Source organism: Monodelphis domestica, chromosome 2 (assembly GCF_027887165.1).
Source record: "Monodelphis domestica isolate mMonDom1 chromosome 2, mMonDom1.pri, whole genome shotgun sequence".
Lineage (NCBI taxonomy): Eukaryota > Metazoa > Chordata > Mammalia > Didelphimorphia > Didelphidae > Monodelphis > Monodelphis domestica.
The window spans coordinates 426,642,118-426,660,405 of NC_077228.1; the positions used below are offsets into that span (position 1 = coordinate 426,642,118).

The 18,288-nt window shown below is 35.4% G+C and overlaps 1 protein-coding gene across 4 annotated transcripts in view; it reads left to right on the forward strand.

Annotated features, from left to right (window-relative positions):
- The window catches only part of STXBP5 (syntaxin binding protein 5), a 213,840-nt gene that overhangs the window by 181,327 nt on the left and 14,225 nt on the right, over window positions 1-18,288 (forward strand). For all 4 annotated transcript variants that reach the window (XM_056818911.1, XM_056818912.1, XM_003340397.4 and 1 more), the window contains one exon: window positions 3,966-4,131. In XM_056818911.1, coding sequence (XP_056674889.1) covers window positions 3,966-4,131 — 166 coding nt within the window. The remainder of the gene's footprint in view (window positions 1-3,965; window positions 4,132-18,288) is intronic.

The following is an 18,288-nucleotide window of genomic DNA, read 5'->3' on the forward strand; positions in this document are numbered from 1 at the left end:
TTTTCAGTTTTCATTGACTCATGGGTTTATTATTTTATACATTTAAATACTTAAATAAGGAAATTCCTTTATCTTCCATCATATCAATAGATATATAAAGTGCATGTAATGACACACAGATTACCTTCAAATATCTGTAGATACAAGAGAACATTTTTTTTTAATATTTCTTGGAAGAATTGACCCCAACAGTCTGCAGATGAATCAAAATAATAACAACTTACATTTATATAACAAAGTAGGGTTTCTAACACCCTTTTTTTCCAAAACAGGTTGATAAGATAAGGTTGATAATGCAACTCAATTTTAAATATAAAGAAATTTGAGCTGCCTATAAGTGAAATGAAATGTCTAAGGTATGCTTCACTACTGTTTTGTATCTCAAATGAACCAGAGAAAACAATAGAAATGTGGCATCTTAATAAGCATTGTCATTTTTAACTGTTGACAATAATGATTTAAATTCTACTAAGTTTCTACAACCTTTGTAAGTAACTATGTTGTTTCTGTACCATAAGAAGAGTGACATAATAGCTTACATAAGAAATTCCCTAAGACACAAAGGTTAAGTTACTTTCAGGTTTATACAGGTAGGGTCAAGATGTGATATTTGACTGACTTCCAGGCCCAAACTGTAAAGTTTAAAATTATTATGGTTGAGACTGAAAAGTCTAAATTTAAGTGGTCGCCAGGGGAAATCCCAAATAATAAAATACTCAAGTTAGCTGGAATTTTTTATGGTGATTTAATTGATAGGGGGGAGATTAAGGAGAAGAAAGAAGGAGAAGGAGTAGGTTCTCCTCCCTTACCCCCCCCCCCCCACACCTCAAGCCTGACTAGTATCAGGGGCAGGGAGATCAGGAGATAAGGAAGTAAGGGTTTGGAGTATGAAGGAGGAAGGAGTCATCTGGAACTCCAGAAAAAGAAGGGCTAAACTCTGATGCCCAAACCTGAATCACCCCAAGGCAAACTCACCACCAACCCTCCAAGATGTTGAAAAGCCTAGCACACTTTCAGCCAGTTGCCTCTCCAGGGAAAAGAGCCAGAGAGAGTAAGTGACATGCCTTATATGGACAGATTTACATCACTTTCCTACATCTCATCTGTACCAATGATCGCTTAGCTTGACTTAGGACAGCCCAGGAGTTTGTCCCTTTTTTTTTGCACATGTCTGTTGAAGGCCATTTCCTCAGATAATTAAATCTTGAGTTTGATGCAGACCTTCCTAATCTTGTTAAACTAAGAAGGGTAGAGAAATGTAGAGTTTCCAAGACCTGATTCTGTTATTCCAAGTATCTCCATTGTTACTGATCAGGAAATAGCTAAATCAGATCTTCTAAAGTACAGTCTGATTAGGGTGGAATAGTTTTAAAATTTACAGTACTCTATTTACTATACCACAGTGCCTTTATAACTTTAGTAATGATATTTCTTTTGTTTTTATGTGACTGATGGTCTCCAAATAGTTCAGTTCCCTTTTCAGATTTCAGTAAGTAGTAAGCCTAACAAAAATGTTGAGGCAAATGAAACTGAAGTAAATTATTAAGCATGCTCAGCTTTTACCCATTAAAAAATGAATTTATATGAATTTAACCTCTTGAATTAAAAAAAAAATATCCTTTCTAGTAATGAATTAGTACTTAGAATTAGTTTTCTCTCACTTTTCTTTTAGCCCGTTTATGATAATCAGTAGAATTTTAGTATAATGATGGATTAGAGAAAAAGAAAGTCAAGAGCTATGAGAAGCATAAGAGTATGTACAATTAACAAAAAAAAAAGAAGAATGTAAGAAAAACATCATAAAAATTATAAAACGTGGAGCAAGGTGCATTATGATCAATAATCACCTACATTTTGATAACACTTGAAAATTTAAGTTCTTTCTCCACCAAAATAAAATAAAAAACTACTCTGGCATTTAAAGCCCCTGACACTGTCCAACTTTCCAGGCTTATTTCACATTACTCTTCTTAATGCAGGCTGCATTCCCTTCAAATTGGCTTACTTTTTAAATATACATTGTTCTATCTATCAACTTAGTGCCTTTGAAGGATTACATTCTTTCTTCTTCTCCATATTTTTAAATGCCTAGTTACCTGTAAAATTTAGTTTGTCACTTGTTGCCCTACACCTATCCTGATATGGCCTAATGTGCCAAAGTCAATTTGCATTGTATACAATTGTATATGTATTTATATGTTCTAAAAGGCTAACACACAATAGGGACTTCATAAACACTTATTCAATGAGTAGAATTGAAGTAGAAAGAATTGTTATGCTTATTTTACAGATTATAAAGTTAAGTAAGGATCAGAGAATTTCAGGAACTTGCCTTATTACTACAGACAAGTAAGTTTAAAAATCATGATTGGGACCTAGAATCTAGCCTTTCTTTCTTTGGAATACTGTTGTGTCTCCTCTCTTTGATGGGTAAATACTTGTGAGGTAGACGATCTCAGTACATAGTGGGAGAATTCTTCTTCCTCCTCAACTGCTTCCACAAGAAGCTTTTTACATCAACCTATAAAGAAATTTAACTAAAATTTATCTAACCTAAAATCAATCTTTAAGCATTCATGAAATTATGTGCTGTGTGTCAAATACAGTGATACAAAAAAAAGACAAAAGGTATTCCCTGTCCTTAAGGAGCTCACAATTTGAAGAGGGAAACAACATGCAAACACCTTAGTACAAACAAGCTAATATGGGATAAATAGGAAAAGCACTAGAAAGAGAAGGAAGGCACTAGAATTAATATTGATTAGGAAATACCTCCTATAGAAGCCTATAGTTGAAACTAGAAGAAATTCAGGGAAGCCAGAAAGTGGAGATGAGGAGGGACAGCAACCTGGAATGAGAGTGGGTGGGTGGGGCAGTCAATAAAAATATGCAGAGCTTAGAGGTGAAATGTCTTATTCAAGGAACAGCGAGAAGGCCATTGCCATTGAATCAGAGAGGACTTGATGGAGTATGAGGTGTAAGAAGACAGGAAAGGTAGAAGGCTAGTTTATGAAGAGCTTCGAATACTTTAGGATTTTGTATTTGATACTAGAGGTGATAGGGAGACACTGGAATTTATTGAGTTGGAGTGTGTGTATATGTGTATGGGTGACATAAAATATTAAATATTACATAAATTGTGATTTACAAGCATTATAAAGAAAAATTTTTAAATTGCAGAGAATTGGAAAGTTTCATTTTTTTAAAAAATATAAACAATGTGGTTTAATAAATATTGTATGATTATATGAATTTAAAAAAATAGATAAGGAACTATTAAACAGAACTAATTTCTCTATCAGTAGTTAATAGCTCCTGTCCATTTCATTGGAGACATTTATAGCAAGGATTCTGCTAGAAGATTGAAGATACAAAGACACAAACAAGAAAAAGTTTTTGCCCTGGTCTTCCATTAATAGGATTGAGGGAAAATGTTTAGATAGGAATGTCTTTATATTATCCATAAGACTAGTTTATCATCTAACTTAAGTAGACAGAAGTCATACCATCATATAGTCCAGCAGCTGTTAATGATGTTATCAAATACTACTAAAGTAATTTATAACTTCCTATTAAACAATTAACATTCTATTCCTCACTTAATAATAGAATATTAAGGACTACAATTGGTCCTTATTACATAGAAGAATTTTGCCCAAGTAACTAGTTACATATAGTTGAAATCTCTGTAGATATGACCCAGAAGCCAGTGTTATCTAGGACAAGAACTTCTTGGTGAGACTTGAGTAACATGCTTGTTAACTAATGTTAAAATCTTTGGTTCCCTCAGTGCATACATTTGATGAATATTAAATTGGTTTCATATTTTAAAATTCTTGTTTACTAAGGTCTTAACTAATATTTAGGTGAAAAGGGTATTTTAAAGTTAAGTTAAAAAAATCTAAATGTTATCAAGACGAAAGGCTGTTCTTACTTATTATTATTGTTTTAATTCTTTTGTTAAGTTTGCCAAGTTTAAGACCATTGTTGGATGTGTATTACCTGCCACTTACCAACATGAGGATAGCAAGAACATTCTGCTTCACCAACAATGGACAAGCATTATATCTTGTCTCACCTACAGAAATTCAGAGACTCACCTACAGTCAAGAAACTTGTGAAAATCTACAGGTAAGTGACAAAAATGTTATTAGTTTCTTCAAAGGTGACCTTTCCTCTAGGGGATCCATATTCTCTTGGTTCTTGACACCATGGTGATCACTGGTCTGATAACCTTGTGTGATCAAGTTTAAAACCTCTTCTGATGAGACATTTATACAATGCATATGCTATGGGTATTATACAAACACAACCATAGTGGAATGAATGTTGGAATCATGGAATCCAGGTTCAAATTTTACTCCTGCCATTTAATACCTTTTTGATGTTAAACTAGTCATTTAAGCTTACATGGACATCATATTTTCATCTCTACATGGTTAATCTTTTAGCTTATAAATGTATAAGCTATCATTTCCAACACATCTATTTTTTCACTCCCATTAAAGAATTAAGAAATGTTATATTGCCAATATCAATATATTAAATTACACTGCAAAATTTTTTTGAAGTGTTATTTGAAAATGTAATTGAATAATTTGGAAAGAATTCTAATCCTGGTTTAAATATTTATAGATGGATATTTGAATTTATCTATAGAGATGTGTATGTACATACAAACTCAAGACATCACATGTCCCAGGTGTGCTGGAGGAGCACCCCTGTTCCCCCATTCTGCTGTGCCTGAGGGCATTTTTTGCATGCCTTGCCCCTCTCTTCAGCTTCTCAGTACAAGCACTTCTTTCCTCTGCTGTCTGGAGATATGAGGGGTGGGGTTTGCAGGCAGCTTGAAGGTACAGTCTGGGTACATGATCTCTAAAAGGTTCACAATTCTGCACCAGGAAGTTACTGCAGTAAGAAAGTACCTTAGCTAAACGGAGTGTCTATAGCAGTGATGGCAAACCTTTTAGAGATGAAGTGTGCCCCAACCCCCAATGAGTGCTTTGCCCCTCCCCCCACCAAGTGCCAGTCACACCTTGCTTCTACCCCCTTACCCGACACAGGGGAGGGAGAAAATACTTCCATTGGACTACTGGGCAGAAGTGAGGAATAGCCTCAGTGAGTGTAGAGAAAGGGAAGGAAGTGACTCAAGCACTCCTCTCCACTCCAGCTCTGCTGCCTGTGAACCACCCATCTTATCCCCTGTGTGTTTCTATTGCGCTGGTGCGCAAAGGGGTGGGGGATGTGAAAAAGTGTTGTCAGACACAGTGGAGAGGGGAAAGGGAGCAGCTCTGCCCAAGTCCATCTGCCTTTCTAGTAAGGAACTGGCCAGGGAGGGGGATGAGGGTGTGTGAAGTGCCCACAGAGAGGACTCTGTGTGCCATCTTTGGCACCCATGCCATAGGTTTGCCATCACTTCTCTAGATCAACCTATATCCAGCCTCTCATTTTCTCTCATCTCTCACTTGATCCTTTCTGATTAATAAACCATTTAAATCTATGGCCAGACTCCCCATATTTTAATTGTAATGCTAAGGAACTATGACTTCTACCTCTAGATGATGAAATTATTAGTTTATACTTGCCATTTGTGAATTTAAAAACTACTCCACCCTACTCAGACCGTACGTTAGAAGATCTGATTTAGCTATATACTTGGTTTAACAGAATCAAGTCTTGGGAACTCTACATTTCTCTACCCTACTTAGTTTAACAAGGTCAGGAATGTCTGCACCATACTCAAGGATTAAGTATTTGAGAAAATCCCCTTCAACAGACATGTGCAGAAATAGCAGACAGACCCCTGGGCTGTCCTAAGTCAAGCTAAGCTAACATTGGTACAGATGAGACACAGGAAAGTGATGTAAAAACCATTTACATAAGGCAAGTCATTTGCTCTCTTCGGCCTGTTTTCCTGGAGATGCTTCTCTGGCTGGCAGCGTGCTAAGCATTCTGACATTTTGGTGTGGTGGCAGCTATTTGTCTGGGTTTTGGTGGTGAGTTTGCCCTTGAGCTAATTCAGGTTCAGGCATCTTAGCTGAGCCCTCTTGGAGTTCAGGCTGATTCCTTCCTCTTTTTCTCTCCAAAACCTTACCTTCTAGAGCCTTTAATCTTCTAGCCCCCTTCCCCCTGGCACAAGCCAGGTGGGAGAAATCCTACACCCTTTTCTTTCTCCCTTCTTCTTAAATTTCTTTCCACTATATTAATTAAATCACCATAAATTTCCAGACTGACTTGGGGAAAAATATTTTTTGTTATTTGGGATATCCATGGCGGCCAATAATTAATATAGTTTAGGTCACAACGCTAAAATTATCCTTTTCAGTTTTTGGCTGACCACGTTGGTTGTGAAGAAATACCCTCAATCATCTTAATTTTCCTAAACCATTTCTCTACTGTGTCTTGTCCCTAAGTTCAGCTTCTAATAGCTTATTTTGATTAGCCCTAGAGGTAAGTAAATTTGTTTTTTTTTCTTTTTTCTTTTTTTAAATCCAAAGCGACAGGACTGGGAAGCTGTTTAGCTACTAATCCCCTTTTCCTCAGGGAACAAGTGCCTAGATTACTCTTAATTAGGAGTGAAGGGGACCTAAAGAGAATTTTGGCCTTGTCCTGCTCCCCACATGTTTTGTGAAGCCTGTTAGAAAAATAATTACAATATATATATATATATATATATATATATATATATATAAATGAATACTATATTCTTCAACATTTATGATGGTTGAAGAATTAGGGACATTGAGGAATTCAGCATACCTCCAATTTTTTATATTATTAGGTAATGTCATTTTTGTACTCCTCAGTACTGTGTTTAGAGATGCTAACATAAAAAAATTATTTGAAGCTGAAATTCAAAAAAACACGCAAAATTACGAAGCTAAAATACAAGAAATTATGCTAGAATCTGAAGCTAAAATACAAAAAGTTATGCAAAAATCTGAAGATAAAACACAGGACAACATGAAAAACATGCAATATAAAACACAGGATAATATTAAAAAATTTGAGGCTAAAATGCAGGAGAACATGCAAACCCAATTGGACAATTTAAAATATTTCTTACAGGATCAATTGGCAAACATCCATCCCACCAGAAACAGGTCTGGACATGTTTCTGAACCTCTAAATGAGGAAATTTCCTTCCCTAAAATAAAGATATACCTTCCCTATAGGTCAGCTAAAATCTTGGCTGAACTTAATTCTCAAGACCCTTCCCCTGCAATCCTTCTCCTACACAAAACCAAATTCTAGCCCAAAGGAAATCTCATCCTTCTAAAGAAACTCATCTTAGTCAAACTGACCCACAGGTACCAAATTCAATTAGAGGCCTGTTTCCTCTAAGAGAAGTACTTGAAATAGTACGGAACGGGGATGTGGTGACTTTAAGGCAAAATATACCATTTATTCCCCAAGAAATAAATGAATTTACACGAAATATCCCCACATATGAACAAGATCCCTTTCTAGTAACAAAAAAGATGACAGACAATTTTTCAGTATAATCCATCTTACAAGGATGTTGAAAACTTGCTTCAGGCTTTTTTAACTGATCGTGAGAAAAATAAAATAATTGTTCATGTCAACAAAACCCAGGGGGTGCAATGCAGCACATTTGGCCATCTCAGGATCCCGAATGGAACTATAACGACTCTGAGGGTCTTTTACAACTATACCATTGTAGCGAGGCCATTCTAACAGCAATGAGAGAGTGTGCAGACAGTACAGATGAGTGGACGGAATTTGAAAAACTTAAGCAAAATGAGGAAGAGACACCCTCCAGATTCATGGACAGAATAATCGAATTTGGGGGTAGATGAGCTGGATTTTGACCTATCTAAAGAAAATTGCATAAGACAAGTTAGAAGGCTCTTTTTCAGTAACTCTTGCAAAGTGATTAGGGATTATTTTAGAACACATTGCCCAAGATGGTCAGAAATGGACCTTGAAGAATTGTGGAAAACAGCTCTATATGTTTCAAAGGGAAACCAAAAAAAAGGAAGGAATCAGCCTGAACTCCAAGAGGGTTCAGCCAAGATGCCTGAACCTGAATTAGCTCAAGGGCAAACTCGCCACCAAAACCCAGACAAATAGCTGACACCACGCCAAGATGTAGGAACACTTAGCATATTGCCAGCCAGAGACTCGTCTTCAGGAAAAGAGGCCGAAGAGAGCAAGTGACTTGCCCTATATAGACAGTTTTACATCACTTTTCTGTGTCTCATATGTAGCAATGTTAGCTTAGCTTGACTTAAGACAGCCCAGGGGTCTTTCCGCTATTTCTGCACAAGTCTGTTGAAGGCAGTTTTCTCAATCGTTGAGTATGGTGCAGACATTCTTGACCTTGTTAAACTAAGTAGGGAGGAGAAATGTAGAGTTCCCAAGACTCGATTCTGTTAAACCAAGTATCTCCATTGTTACTAATCAGGAGATAGCTAAATCAGATCTAATTAGAGTTTGTAACCATTTCACAAAATAGATGTATTCTTGTAATGTATACAAATCTTTTTTTTTAAAACAGGTGATAAATTGAATTCTACTTTGCATTAGGAAAAACAATGTTTAAAGGGACCACCATCAACCTTTAGATGTAATATAGATATTTCTAATTATCTACTTCATAAATTCTGTTTTTTTTTATTAAAACAAATTATATCTCATCTTTGGGATGTTCTGTGATACACATTATTAAGTATGAGAGGTAAAAGTTATAGTCAACTAATAGTTCCATAATAGATAACTTAGGTTGTATTTGGTTAGATAAATATTTTTCATGAATAATCTTTTATCCTAAAATAAAAATTAACTTCTTTTCTGAGCAAAATTCACCAATGATATTCCCTTGGCAATGGTAATAATGTGGGGAGCCATCTTACCCCCACTGACAGTTGTAGTCTGGGGAAATGGAGACTGCAAAACAGCCTCTAGAAAATAAGGCACCCATGGAACCCTCTCTATATGACTTCTCTCTCTAACTTTCCTTACTAATAGAATTGTTATGATTATTGTTCTCTCCCCAATACAGGAGAATAATATGACAGCAAATACTCAAGATAATTTTAGGGTTGTGACTTAAAATCTAGAGTTAATTGGTCACCAGGGAAAATCCCAAATAAAATACCCAAGACAGTCTGGAAATTTATGGTAATTTAATTAATATAGAGGGAGGGAATTTAAGGAGACGGAGGGGAGAGGATATAGGATTCTCCTGCCTGGCCTGTGCCAGGGGGAGTTTTAAATCCTCACCTCTAGGTATCTGAAGATTAGAGGCTTCTAAGGGGATAAAGTTGGAAAACTAAAGGAGGGAAACTCAGCCAGAAACTCACCACTGAACTGGACAATAGCTTGTAGCCATGCTAAGATGCCGATAGGCCAGCACGCTGCTCTTAGACAATTCTCCACCACAAAGGGTGCCAGAGAGAGGAAGTGATCTTTCACCCTTGGGTCTCCTCTAAATTTTCACATCTACCAATTACATCAAAGGTTTTTCTCCAGGACTGCCCATACTTTTAGTTCTCATCTTCTTTTGATTAGATTATATCTTTAGAGTTACTTAACACTTCTTTGTTAAGTTCACCTTTTGTTAATTACTTGATCTTTTGTGATTAATTTAACCTTTATAGTTACTTAACACCTTTTTTGTATTAAGATCTTAAAATAGACTTAACTTAAAGTTCTAGCTTCACTATAAAGTAAGAGTTAAGTACCTTCATTGCTTAATCAGGAGATTACAACTTTATCTTCCCCTAAAGTATGTCTAAGTAGGGTGGAGTAATTTAAAGTTCCCAAGACATTCCTGATTTTGTTGAATTAAGTATCTTCATTGTTACAATCAGGAAATAGAAAATCCAATCTTCACAATACTTGCAGGACTAACACATATATGTCCCATTTTAACCCCCTTAGAATAGTACCTCCAAAAGATTATATTCTCAGAATTAAAACCCAAAGATCACTACCATTACCCCTCCTTTCTTTCTCTTAGCAAAGGTACATTCAGAGGTCCCATACCCATTGCAGGCTAAGCATGACAGATACCTCAATCATTCCTCTGAAACAGAAGTTATAGAAATACTTCGCTGGTTTGTTATGTTTACCATAACCAGGCAACTTTGCCAGATGCTTGAATCAAACATGAGAAAAATGCAACTTGGAAATTGAGGAAAATTCCAATTTTCTTCTGCTTTAAGTTACCCTCTAACCCCGTACCTAGGTATGGAATGTTTTGTTACCCATCTCCCAAGTAACTGTGATGGATAGTGAAAGCTGATCAAAAACAACAATGATTATCCTAGCTGGTCATCCCATAAGGTTAGGATAAGTTAGGATAAGATAAGGTTAGGAACTAACCTCCAGACCACCCTGTTTATGTCATTGATCTATTTCTGTTATAGCACCACTGTTTTGTTGACTATCTCCTTAGGCTTAGTGTCTATTGTTAGGTTCTATGGAAACATGTATGATGAGAAATGATTGTGTTCCAGAAAAGTATTTACTCAATGAACCTATAACCTATAAATGCAGAACCTGTGCAAGGGAGAACATTGTGTGATGCCTAAACACAGGATTGAGCATATAGTGTCTCTCACCACTTATTTGACTGACTGCCACACCTAGACAAAGGACCCTCAGCTCCCTAAGGTTTTAGTCTTCACGTCCTAGTAATAAAACAATTCAAATAAAATCATTCCTACCCAACTCAAATACCATTTGATTATGAAAATGTCATCTACTTACTGTTTTCTTTTTAAAATTCCTTTGTTCTTCTCTTAGATTACTTGTATTCTGCCTAGTATTATAATTATTCAATTACATGTTTAATTTTACTTTATATTTAAGTAGCATATCACATTGTATTTTATTTATTTTAGACACCCACAATATTTAGCGTGTGTCTATACAGAGTCAATACTTATTAAACATTTGTTGAATTGAACATAAATACTGGCATATATTTTTAGTAGAGTCTATAAAAAAATTTGACCTTTTCACAAGATTCCTAAAAAAGGTAAACTTCTGTAGATAACTCCTTTTCAGTCTACTTATTTTTCTCTAATTGGTTTATATGCTATTTTTCTCTTTTTTTCTCAAGTATTTCTGTTTCTTAAATAGAATAACCATTTTACACATCAAAATACAAAATATTTTTATTAATTGAAATGTAAACATTGATAGAGCAGCTAAGTGGCATAGTGGATAGAGTTCTGAGGTTGGAGTCAGGAAGATTTGAGTCTTGTTTGGCGTTAGCTTACTAGCTATATGACTCTTGGCAAGTCACATAACCCTGGTTGCTTTAGTTCCTTTTCTGTAAAATAAGTTGAAGAAGGGAATGGCTAAACATCTGGTATCTTTGAGAAGAAAACCTTAAATGGGTTATATAGAGTCAGACAACAAGAAACAACTCAACAAAAACCTAGTATTGATGGCTTTATTCAACTCTGACCATAAATTTCTATACAATTCTTTTAATTTGTTTAATGTGAATTCAGTGTAGGTAGGTCAATGTATATAGAGCCAAGCCTAGAGATTGGAGGTCCTGAGTTTAAGTATAACCTTAGCTACTTCATAGCTGTATGACTCTGAGCAAAACATTTAACCCCAATTACTTAGTCTTTACCACAACTCTGCCTTGGAATCAGTACTTAATATCAATTCGAAAACAAGGCAACGTTTTTTTTTTAAAAGAACAAATCAAACCTGACTATTCTAAAAACATGAATTACTTATCTTTTTCTTTCTACTGAGATATTAAATGGAAAGAGAGCATTGCTATCTGAAGTTTTATATGCTAGCATAAAGAAATTTTAGAACAAGGTCAAGCTATTATAATTGATCCTTTCTTTATAATTAAATTTTGGCCAAACATTTTGTCAGATTTTTTTATATTACACAAGGTGCAATAGGGGGCAATATTTAACTATCCAGAAGGTCAGATTCTTGGGGAAAAAATTATTTTTAAACCCCTACCTTCCATCTTGGAATCAATACTGTGTATTGGTCCCAAGGCAGAAGAGTGGTAAGGGCTAGGCAATGGGAGCCAAGTGACTTGCCCAGGGTCACACAGCTGGGAAGTGTCTGAGGCCAGATTTGAACATAGGACCTCCTATCTCTAGGCCTATCTCTCAATCCACTGAGCCACCCAGCTGTCCCCTGGGGGAAAATATTATAATCCATCTCTTTCCACTACCCCAAAATATCTGCATAAAAAACATAAACATCTCCACTCTATAGTTAGGCTTAAGTAACAATTTCTCTATTGTCTGACACTACCACCAAACACTCTATATAACCTCTTATCACCTCACACCTGGACTATTTATTATATAGCTAGCTGGTTTGTTTTACTCAAATTTCTTCCCAAATCCAGTCTACCATTCCTTCAGCACAGGCCTGATCATATCATACATATATACCCACCTTCCCATTTAATCAATCCAGTGGCTCCTTATTTCCAGGGTTATAGGGTTAAATATAAAATTCTCAGCCTAACTTTCAGTCTTTCATAACCTACCCTCTCCCTACTTTTCCGGTCTTTTTGTACCTTACGCCCATCTTCATATTCTGAAGTCTAGCGATACTGGCTTCTTTGTAGTTGTTCTTTGAACACAGCACTCCTATCTTCTAATTTCTAACATTTTCACAGGCTATATCCCACATGTTTGTAGCATTCTCCATTCTTCTCTGCTTCCTTCAAATCTTATCTAAAATCCCACCTTCTACAAGAATCCTTTCTTAATCCTTCTTAGTGCTTTCCCTCTGTGATTTCCAATTTATCCTGTATACTACTTGTTTGTGCATAGTTGTTTACATGTTGTCTTCCCCAATAGGCTCTGTTCTTCTTGAGAGCAAGAATTTTGTTTTGCTTTTTTTTGGATCCTTATCATTTAACACAGTACCTGGTTCTGGTGCTTAATAACTGCTCATTAAATGATTGATTTATGTTTTTAGCTTCTACGAATACAACACAGGTTTTTTTTATTTTTCTGTTAGAGAATTTCCTCTTGTACCTCATTTTAAGTCATTTCATTCTTTTAATTAACTTAAAGAGAATCTTTATTCTCTCAGCCTTAGTTTTTAATTCTAATGAGCATATGTGGGTATGTGTATACAATTATACATAGACAGAAGGAAAAGGAGAGAAGGGGGTCAGATACTTCTCAAAGCACATGCATGGAATGCTTTTTGAGTTCTAACCTTTTACTGGTTAGACTTCTTGTTCAGCTCATATAAAAGGGTTGAAATGAAGAACTATAAAATCTTTGATTGTTAAAAAGTTTTAATGAAAAAGTAATCCATTTCTAATTATCATTATGTCATGAAATGCTTTAAAGTGTATATATTATAATAGATTCAAAGTTTAGGAAAGCTACAAGGACCACATGCTAGCAGAAAATGTATCCTAATATCATTAGATTTCATTAGCTACTTCATTGGCATTGTGGGTTAGCTTTGAATTTTTCTAACAACAATTAAACAAGTATGAAAAATATATGTTTGGAAGCCACTAATCTGGCCTTACACAGACAAAAACTTAAACAGAGGACTCATTCTATTAGAGGATGCAGCATATGCATATATAAGTAAATATAGGAGAATTAAAGGGAGAAGAGATCACTTATAATTAGGAGTCTAGAAGAAGTTTAAAAAGTTTCACAGAGGGAGGACTTAGTACCTGAGATTAGCCTTGAAGGGTTCTGAGGGACAGAAAATTAAAAAAATAAAATAAAAGATGACTTTAGTTATGGAAGAAAGGCACATAAAAATATAGAGAGATTAGAGATGGAATTCCAAGATTCAAGAATAGCCAATAGTACAGTTTGGAAAAAAAAATAGATTGCATGAAAAGAAAGTAATGTGTAATAAAGTAGGAAAAGTAGGTTATAGAAGGTCTTGAATAACAGAGTGAAAAGTTGGTTAATTTACTAAAAGATTTTGAGAAGGGAAATGATATTCTCAGATTCATACTTTAGGAGACATATTTTGGAAGTTGGGTTGAGGATGAATTGGAGAAAGGAGGCACTAATTATTTATGAAGCTATCACAGTAGTCTAGAAGAGGAAATGAAGGCCAGAATTAGGATGGGAACTGGAGGAGTACAAAGAAGAGAACAGAGGCCAGAGAGTGTGTAATTAATATCAAGAAAATTTGACAAGTAGTTGAATAAATAAGGAGTACCTGAGAGGGAAGAATTAAGAATTATTTATTATATCCCTTATACTTCATGAATTATGCTAAATAAATAGGAAATTGTCACTGTCCCCAATGAATTACATTCTGTTGTGGGAGACAATGTATGCACATTAAACACATTCATGGGTATAGAAAACAAAAACATTTAAATAATTATGTAGAAGGTGGCATTTAAACTGAGTTTTGAAGGATAAAGGATTTTAAGAGATGGACACAAAGAAAGGAATGTCTCCCATCATGGAGACAGGAGATGGGATGACATCTATAAAAAAAAAGAAAAGCCACTTTGAATAGACCAGCAAATGTATAAAATGGAGTAATGTATGATAAACCTGAAAAAAAGTATGTCATAAAGTTATAGAGTATAGTAGGGCTTTAAATGTCCAGTGGGAAGGGGGGGGTATTTGTATTTGATCCTGGGAATAGGGAACTATTATAGTTTATTTTCAGGGGAATGATATGATCAGATATGTACTTTAGGGATAGCACTTTTGCAGATTTGTAGAAGATGGGTTGAAGAGAGAAGAGGTTTGGGAGAGCATCTAATAGTGTATTGGAGTAGCAAAAGAAAATGTGATAGAGAGAAGAGGTCACATAAAAGTGAGGTTATGGAGGAAGAATCTATAAATTAGGGAGCTAATTGGATAGATGAGGGTAAGAGCAAGAAGTTAAGGACACCTCCAGGGTTTCAAACTAGGATGACTAAAAGGTTGATGGTCCTCTTGACAGAATTAGAAAAGTTTGGAAGAGGGGTAGACTTAGGGAGAAATTATAATTAGTTCCTTTTAGACTTATTGAATTTGAACTGTCTAGGAGACATAGGCAGTTTCTGATATTAGACTGAGATTGAAGAGAGAGACTAGAACTAGATAGATAGATCTGAGGACCATCTGCATAGACATTATAATAAAAACTCAGAAGTTGATAAGGTCATTGAGAGAGGATAGAGCCAGGAAAGGGTCTTTGCACAATCACATTTTGGGTGGAGAGGATAGAGGTAAGAGGGTATGATGACCTATGTAAAGGGGTAGAAAATGTGAGGGGTTTTTATAAAAGGTTGGACTGGATTATTTAAGAATAGGGTTGCCAGGAATTTAATTAATTCCAAAGAGATTTATTTATTTTAACAATTTATTTATAAAATATAGAAAGAGTAAAAGAAAATCAGAGAGAGAATAGAGTAAGATATCTAACCTACACTCTTAGTATTTTGCTCTGATCCTGGTCTCAACCCAGGCAGAGCTGATTAGTCTTTAGCTGGAGAGGCCTTAGCTTTTGGGCTGAGGACCTGGGGATGCAGGGAGCCTCTCTCAAGAGGATAGGCCTCTCCTGAGGCTAGTCCCTTCAGAAAATCCAGGAAAGGAGTCAACTCTTTCACTCACCATGTGTCAGTCCACAGGGAGAGATTTAAGAAGTCATACCAAGGCTAAGGTCTCAGGTCCAATAAGCAGATTCTTCACTAGCCTCCAACTCAAACTCCAGAAGAATGAGAGAACTCCCCCTCACAGGAAATTGTAACTCATTTTAACAACACTTATTTGCATCACTTCCTGTGCCTTCCTCTACTTTTTTATGTGGATGAAGTATAGTCTATAGTTTTGCTTAGGACTGCACAGGGATCAGTTAGTCAATTCTGATTCATCACCCATTATCGCACAAATGGGTTACAGACTTCCCCCACTTAAAGATTAAATGGAATGTGTACACTTTTGGTGATTAAATCTAAAAATGGGCAGGGAAGTTAATTTAAACTTTACACCTACTAAAGGAGTTTGAGAATGGGCAGTTAGACAGGAAGGAGAACCAAGAAAAAAACAATGTCACAGAAACTCAAGGGATAAAATCTAGGAGGAGAGTGTGTTTGATATCAGATCCTACAAAGACTTCAAGAAAAATATAGATTAACCCCAAGGTTATGGACCTAAATGGTTCAAAAAGTAGATCATCCAGAAAAATTAAAGAAGTTTGGAGTAGCAAGGTGATGAACTGTGTTTTGAGAATAGAGCAGACTAGAATTTTGTGTTGAAAATGGGATACTTTTCTGGATTAGAGTTCACAAGGAAGATATATTAAAGAATCATCTCCATAGAGTTATTAATTCATGGGAGTTGATGAGATCAAGGGAGAGATTAATTTTTTTAATTTAATAATTTATTTTCTCCAAATACTTATAAAATTTTTTCAACATTTTTTTTTTTAATTTTGAGTTCCAAATTCCCTCCCTCCCCTTTCCTGAGTTGGCAAGAAATTTGATGTAGGCTGTACATGTGCAATCATGCAAAGTATTTTTCTATACTGATCATGTAAAAGAAAATGCAAACAAAAAAGAAAAACAAACAAGAAATATAAGATAGTTTTTATAATTATATTTTGTTCTGTATTCATACAATATCAGTTCTTCCTGTGGAGGTTTTTTTTTAGTCATTTTTAGTCATAAATCCTTTGAAATTGTCTTAGCTATTACTGAGAATAGCTAAATCAGTCTCTGTTGACCATTGTACAGTATTACTGTTACTGTATACATTGTTTTCCTGGTTCTGCTCATATTACTCTGAATCAGTTCATTTAAACCTTTCCATGTTTTTTTTAGAACATCCTACTCATCGTTTCTTCTAGCATAGTAGTATTCCATCACAATCATATATCACAACTTGCTCAGTCAATGCCCCTCATTTTCCAATTCTTTGCCACCACCAAAAAAGCTACTGTAAATATTTTTGTTTTTTATCTCTTTGGGCCTAGCCTTATATTGCAGAGTAAAAGGGTATGCAATATTTTATAGCCCTTTAGGCATAGTTCAAAATTGCTCAAAGGGGGAAGATTATTGAGACAAGAAGACATAAGACCAAGCCTGGAGGGACACCCATACCCTAGGGATGGGAAATAGATGGTGAACTAGCAATAGAGTTTGATAAAAGAGTATTTGGATAGTTCACATAAGAAATAGACTCTGTAATCAGAATTTTAGTATCATGGGGGAAAAAAATGGAGCGAGTATTTTGGAGGAGATATTGTTTAATAATGCCATAAACTGTAGTTTGGTAAATAATGATGAGGATAGAGGCAAGGCTATTGGATTTAAGACTTCAGACATCCTTGGTAACTTTAAAAATAAAGTTTGATTAGAGTAGTGTGTACAGAAGCCTAGTTGTAAGTGTTTTTAAAGTAAGCAGACAATGAAGAAATTGATTTATAGGAAGCTGAGATTGACAAAAATAGATGTAAGATGTAGGACAGTAGCTTGATGATGTGGCACTGTCAAGGGAATGTTTTTTGTTGTTTTTTCAAGAATGAGAAAAACCTAAGTATATCTATAGGTAGTAGGGGAAAATATTGAGGATGAGAAGTATTGACCCCTGAGGCAAACTTCCAGAAGGGATGGAGTCAAGGATACTTGTGAAGACATTTACCTTGATAAGGTAGAAGTCTACCTCTTCGAGGCTGACATGTGAGGGAGTATAAATACAAGTAGTAATAAAGAGGAAATGAGATAAAAGCAAAAATGATTTGGGTTCCAGCTAATATGACATATCTATAGTTATATGTACAAAGCTTACCATCTTCCAACTCCATGTCTTTGCATGGGTTATCCCTTAATCCTAGTATAAGAGTGGTTCTCTATTGATTATCCTATTTTACTTAAAAGCAATTACCTTTGTTAATAAGTAAGACTACTTCCTGAATTAGTCAACCACAGTGGGGAACTTGGCCTGTGTAACTTCTTGAATCAACCTAGAACCATAGTCATTCTCTAACAAACTTACATAAAAAACTTGCATATCGCAAAAAGAGAGCATAGAACAGGATCATAGAAAATTGATTCAGAAAGAACCAGCAGCTTAGAGGGAACCAACAAGAGGAGAAAGAGAAAATAGGTTTCAACTTTGGCAGAGGAGAGATTAAGGAGGGCCATAAGCCTACAGGTATCTCAAAGCAGAGGACCCAGCTTGATCCCACAAGTGTAACTTCCTTTTTAAGAAAGGAGGGTTGTTTTAAATAAATATCTACTCTTTTCCCCTTCTCTCTTTCCAATGCAATAAAACATAATCTCTTATTTTTCCCAAACTTTTCTTGTAGCTTAAATTTTTGCCTCAACCA